Consider the following 5,872-nt stretch of genomic DNA (forward strand, 5'->3'; position numbering starts at 1 on the left):
GGCGCGATCTTGGCTCACTGCAAGCTCTGCCTCCCGGGTTCACGCCATTCTCCTGCCTCAGCCTCCCAAGTAGCTGGGATGACAGGAGCCTGCAATCACGCCCGGCTGATTTTTGTATTTTTAGTAGAGACGGGGTTTCACCGTGTTCGCCAGGATGGCCTCAATCTCCTGACCTCGTGATGCGCCCGCCTCAGCCTCCCAAAGTGCTGGGATTACAGGCGTGAGCCACCATTCCTGGCCCATTTTTGTATGTTTAGTAGAGATGGGGTTTCACCATGTTGGCCAGGCTGGTCTCGAACTCCTGATCTCAAGTGATCTGCCTGCCTCAGCCTCCCAAAGTGCTGAGATTACAGGTGTGAGCCACTGCGCCTGGCCCAGTGTCCATAAAGCTTTGCCAGAACACAGCTACACCTGTCAGTTTACGTCTCCTCTGGCTGCCTTCTGCTACAAAGGTCTTACCTACAGAGCCCACAAACCATCTGGCCCTTTAGAGACAGCATTTGCTGGGCCTGGTGTATACCGTCGCTGATATGACCAGCTCTATTTCTGTGAAGTGGACAATTGTCTTTGTGGTAGGTTGAAAAGTGTGTCCCAAAAGATAGGTCCAATTCCTAACCACTGCTCTGGAACCTGGAAGTGTGACCTTATTTGGAAAGAGTCTCTGCAGATGTAATTAAGTTGGGATCATCTTGGATTTAGGGTAGGTCCTAAATCACATGGCAGGCGTCCTGAGAAGGGAGAGAGAGACCTGAGACCCATAAAAACACAGGGGAGAAAGCTGCGTAAGGATGGAGGCAGAGATTAGAGCGAGGCGTCCACAAGCCCAGGGAGGCCTGGAGCCAGCAGAAGTGGGCAGGAGCAGGAAGGAGCCTCCCCTGGAGCCCAGGGAGGAAGGGCAGCTCTGCCCACACCTTGATTTTGCACCTCTGGTCTCCAGCGCCGTGAGATCAACTTCTGTGGTCTGGGCCACCTGGTCTGTGCTGTGTTGTTACAGCAGTCTCCTGACACCCACATGACTGTGATTCTGAACAGTCTCCTGCAGTCACGATGTCCACATAGAACCTTTGGGTGGAGAACCTTCTGGTCTCCCCAGCATCATCAGGCTCCCGCCATACCCTGTGCCTCACCTGGAACGGTCATCCACTGGGCTATCGCTGACAGCGCAGTGCTCTGCACCTGCTCCTCTGGGACCACCTGGTCCACTATGCCCACCTGCAGGGCCTCTGCTGGCGGGAAGAGTAGCCCCAGCTGCAGCGCACGCTCGGCTGCCCGGTGCCCGATGACGTTCACCAGGGTGTCTTTGAACCTGGAACGCAGACACCCACTCACCACGTGGCCCCAGGTGGGTCGGTTCCCTCCACGACAAGAATGGAGTGTGGCTGCACCCCCGGGCCTTACCAGAAAGGGGCAACGATGCCCAGCTGGGTCTCGTTGAGTCCTATGCAGTACCTGGGGTTGTCTGCCAGGACACGGTAGTCACAGGTCAGGGTCATCAGGCAGCCTCCGGCAGGGCAGGCTCCCTGCAGGGGGAGGCCGGACAGGGCTCTTAAGACTCTTAGGTGCTGTTGGTCCCAACCACATTCCAGAGGGCCGGGTCCAAGGATGCCAAGGAGGGCCTGTGCCCTCGATGTGCCCCAACCCCCACAGGGCTCCATACCCACAATGGTCTGGGCTGCGTTGGGTGTGCACCAGGAAATGGATGGGGAAGGAACTGGCCCCTTAGTGCTCGGCAAGGAGGGTCTGAGGCTTGTCCTCAGCCGAGGGTCATTAGTTCTTAGGCAACAGAAAAATCACTTTTTAAAACCGTTCAGTTAGGGGAGCAAGTTGCTTGTCCTCTCAGAGCTTTTACTCAATGCTAAAATGCCACATAAGCATTTAGTCAGAGCTGTCATGCCCCACGGGGGCCCCATTACCACCCCAGCAGCTAGCGCCACCAGAATGTCCTGGGAACCCCACACGCACCCTGTGGTCACTGCAGGCACCCACTGCCCTGCACAGGACCCATCCTGTCTGCATGGCCATGCACCCTTGAGGCTTCTCTCACACCAGCCCTCCCCTCCACCAGGCTCCGGCCCGCACTCAACTTGTCATAGCCACCCCACAGGACACCTGGTTCCCGAGGTTGAGCCCCCACGTTGTCCTCAGCTTCCCCGCCCTTCCTTGGGAAGGGATGGAGTGATGTTTCCAAAATGTGGGTCTGATCACCCACTCACCACACACAGCCTCCACCCAGGCTGGCATCAACCCCAGGCCCTGGTCCCTACCCACTGGCTCTTGTCTGACTAACGCAGGCCAGGCCCCTCACCTGAGGCCCACCTTTTCAACATGCCATGCGGTCTGCAATGGCACTCATCTGTGCACATCTCAGGGTCTCCCCAACCATTCCCTTCCCCTGTGAGAGATTCCAAGGGCAGGACAGTGTCTGCCCCACCCCCCGGGGCTGGCCCAGAAGAGCCAGCGAGGCCACCTGGGAGTGGGGACACTCACATTGATGGCGGAGACCAGCACCAGGTTGGACTGGTAGAACCGCAGCCACAGCTCCTGCACGGCCTTCCAGTACTCAGCATAGTGGGCGGGGCTCTTCCCACACATCTCTTTCAGGTCCAGGCCGGCGGAGAAGACACCCGGGCAGTCCTGCAGGGGGCGCCAGGGCCACGCACCCATCAGAGTCCACCTCCCAGCTGGCATCACAGCAGGAAGACTGAGGAGCCCAAGTGCCCAAGGCACAGCAGGGCCAGGCCATACTCAGGGTGTGGGTGCTGCCCCCATGGAGCCAGGACTAGGCGCTCCAGGGACTCAGCCTAGGCTTCTCCTGGACCCGGCTTCCCTGTACTTTCCAGAACATTCTTCCTTTATCCCGCTTCAAACTGGATAGGAGAGGACAGGCAGGGCCAGGCACCTCCCAGGGACATCAGAGCGCCGGCCCTCTGGTTCCGCACGCCCGGCTCGGGCAGAGGAACCCAGAGGTGCGGTGGAGACTCCTGAGAGTTCAGAGGAGGTGCATGTTCTGAATCATTCACCCGCAAAGGGCCAAGCAGGCCACGGAGCGCCGTGTGGACCGGAAGTGCTAGGGTGGGAGCAGGATCTGGAAAGTGTGGGTTTCTCAGGAGCTACCAAGGGCGGGCGAGGGGTGAGCACAGGTGGAAGGGACCCTCCCATGGCTAGAGTAGCGGGTGCCAGCACGGGGGCCTCAGACGCCCAGTCAGGGCTGCTGGCCAGGGAGGCGGGCTCGGGGAGGAGTGGAAAACCCACCCTGGGGCCCCTGCACGGTCACAGCCCCCTGAGCAAACAACAAAGGTACTTTCCCCGCTGCACGACACGGCACGTTTTCCTCCCGAGGGCCGGATCCCAAGGCTGTGGGTGAACTTGTTCCTGCAGCCAAACCCAGCTCACCCTGATTCACACAAGCAGAGCTGGGCAGATGTTTACCCCACACTGTCCACAGAAAGGACGACAACCACCTAATGTGTGTGAGGAGGAGGGGGCCGGGACAGATGGGATGGCCTCCACATCCTCAGGTCATGTGAAAAAGCCAGGAGCGGTACGGGTGTGCAACGCAGCTCCACTGTTCCCAAACAGACGTGAGCTGCTGCCCCACAGAATGGGCAGCCGGTCCTGTTTCTACAAAACGCGTTCTACTTCCATTACTCAAGACCCAGGCCCGGCGTGGTGGCTCATGCCTGTAATCCCAGAGCTTTGGGAGGCCAAGATGGGAGGACTGCTTGAGGCCAGGAGTTCGAGACCAGCTTGGGCAACACAGCAAGACCCCATCTGTACAAAAAAGTAAAAATTAAGTAAAAAAATTCGCCAGGTGCAATGGCTCACACCTGTAATCCTAGCGCATCAGGAAGTTGAGGTGGGACGACTGCCTGAGCCCAGGAGTTCAAGACCAACATGGGCAACAAAGACACTGTCTCTACCAAAAATTTTTAAAATTTTCAAGATTCAAGAACCGCTTGGGCTGGGCGCGGTGGCTCAAGCCTGTAATCCCAGCACTTTGGGAGGCCGAGACGGGCGGATCATGAGGTCAGGAGATCGAGACCATCCTGGCTAATACGGTGAAACCCCGTCTCTACTAAAAAATACAAAAAACTAGCCGGGCGAAGTGGCGGGCGCCTGTAGTCCCAGCTACTCGGGAGGCTGAGGCAGGAGAATGGCGTAAACCCGGGAGGCGGAGCTTGCAGTGAGCTGAGATCCGGCCACTGCACTCCAGCCTGGGCAACAGCGAGACTCCATCTCAAAAAAAAAAAAAAAAAAGAACCGCTTGAACCCAGGAGGCAGAGCTTGCAGTGAGCTGAGATCCGGCCACTGCACTCCAGCCTGGGTGACAGAGAAAGACTCCGTCTCAAAAAAAAAAAAAAAAAAAACCCCTTGAACCCAGGAGGCAGAGGTTATAGTAAGCCAAGATCACATCACTGTACTCCACCTTGGGCAACAGAGAGAGATTCTGTCTCAATAAATATATAAGGCTGGACATGGCCAGCACTTTGGGAGGCCAAGGTGGGCGGATCACTTGAGGTCAGGAGTTCTAGGCCAGGCCCTGTAAAGCTGGGGACCCCAGCCTCCGAGGACCCCTCACCCCCGTCACCTCGGCCATGGCCCACCTCCCCTCAGGGGTCCCACCCTCCTGGGCCTGACACTACTTATTGCCCCTCCGTGACCCTGGTAATGACACTGTTCCCACAGATGCCACACCTAGCGTTCGCCAGCACTCAAGCAACACTTAGAGTCCCCTGCACAAGAAGTCAGACCAAAGAGGTTCACCCTCTGAGAACTTGCCCCGAAGACTGGCCCACAGAGGATCAGAGAGCACGAGCATTGTTCGCAGGACTGGCTCAGGGCACCCAAGTGATCCTAGCAGGGAGCACCCCAGGAAGCCACCACCAGGTGTGCTTAGGGTCGAAGGTGACCCCATAGATGCATGACTCTCTTTCACTCGCTGCCCACAGCTCTCCCCAGTGTCCGCCTGGACGACGGCCTAGGCCAGGAAGGGTGTCTCCCGGGAATTCTGTCTACCGGGAAGGACGTATCCCAGGAAGGCTGTCTCTTGGGAAAGCCGTCTCCTGGGAAGGTTATCTCCCAGACTGGTCCACCTTCACCTTTGGGAATGATCTGCTTGAGGCCCGTGACAGTGTGGGTCCCTGCTGGGGCATACCCAGACTGTGCTCCTGGAAGCCTCCCCTGGAGGCACCTGGAGTCCAGGGTGGTGGGGCTGCTGCCTGGCCTGCACCACCCGTCGGCAGGCTCTGCCTCTTCCCATGTGCAACAGGCCTATGCTCCCATCAGAGAACTTGGGCTGGGGTAGGGAGCTGAACTGACACCTACGGAGGTCAGGACAACACCGCGGAAGCTCTTGTCATTCTCTAGCTTCTCCAGGCAGATAACCAGCTCCGTCAGAAACTCCAGGCTCAGGGTGTTCACTGGGGGGTTCTTCAATTTCATCACAGCCACCCCTAATTTAAAAAATGAGAAAAGAGAAAGCTCACACCTGGCACTGGAAAAGCACTCTGATGAGCTTGCATCCTCAACCAAGCCATGATTGTGGGGAAAAGGAAGAGAGATCAGCCTGTTACTGTGTCTATATAGAAAGAAGTAGACATAAGAGACTCCATTTTGTTCTGTATTTGAGATGCTGTTAATCTGTGACCCTGCCCCCAACCTTGTCCTTGCAAGAGACATGTGTTGCGGTGACTCAAGGTTTAATGGATTTTGGGCTGTGCAGGATGTGTCTTTGTTAAACAAATGCCTGAAGGTAGCTTGCTGGTTAAAAGTTATCACCATTCTCTTGATCTCAACTACCCAGAGACACGTTCAGGGTCGCAGGGACCTCTGCCTAGGAAAGCTAGGTATTGTCCAAGGTTTATCCCCATGT

At 57.1% G+C, this 5,872-nt stretch overlaps 1 protein-coding gene across 1 annotated transcript in view; it reads right to left on the bottom strand.

Annotated features, from left to right (window-relative positions):
• The window catches only part of ECI1 (enoyl-CoA delta isomerase 1), a 7,400-nt gene extending 1,945 nt beyond the window's left edge, over window positions 1-5,455 (bottom strand). The window contains exons 1-4 of the mRNA XM_011966991.1: window positions 5,326-5,455; window positions 2,488-2,634; window positions 1,399-1,520; window positions 1,128-1,306 (exon numbers count right to left, since the gene is read on the bottom strand). Of these exons, the coding sequence (XP_011822381.1) occupies window positions 1,128-1,306; window positions 1,399-1,520; window positions 2,488-2,634; window positions 5,326-5,442 (565 nt within the window). The 5' untranslated portion in view covers window positions 5,443-5,455. The remainder of the gene's footprint in view (window positions 1-1,127; window positions 1,307-1,398; window positions 1,521-2,487; window positions 2,635-5,325) is intronic.
• Window positions 5,456-5,872: the final 417 nt, after the last annotated feature.

The sequence above is a fragment of the Mandrillus leucophaeus genome, unplaced genomic scaffold (assembly GCF_000951045.1).
Source record: "Mandrillus leucophaeus isolate KB7577 unplaced genomic scaffold, Mleu.le_1.0 Scaffold78, whole genome shotgun sequence".
NCBI lineage: Eukaryota > Metazoa > Chordata > Mammalia > Primates > Cercopithecidae > Mandrillus > Mandrillus leucophaeus.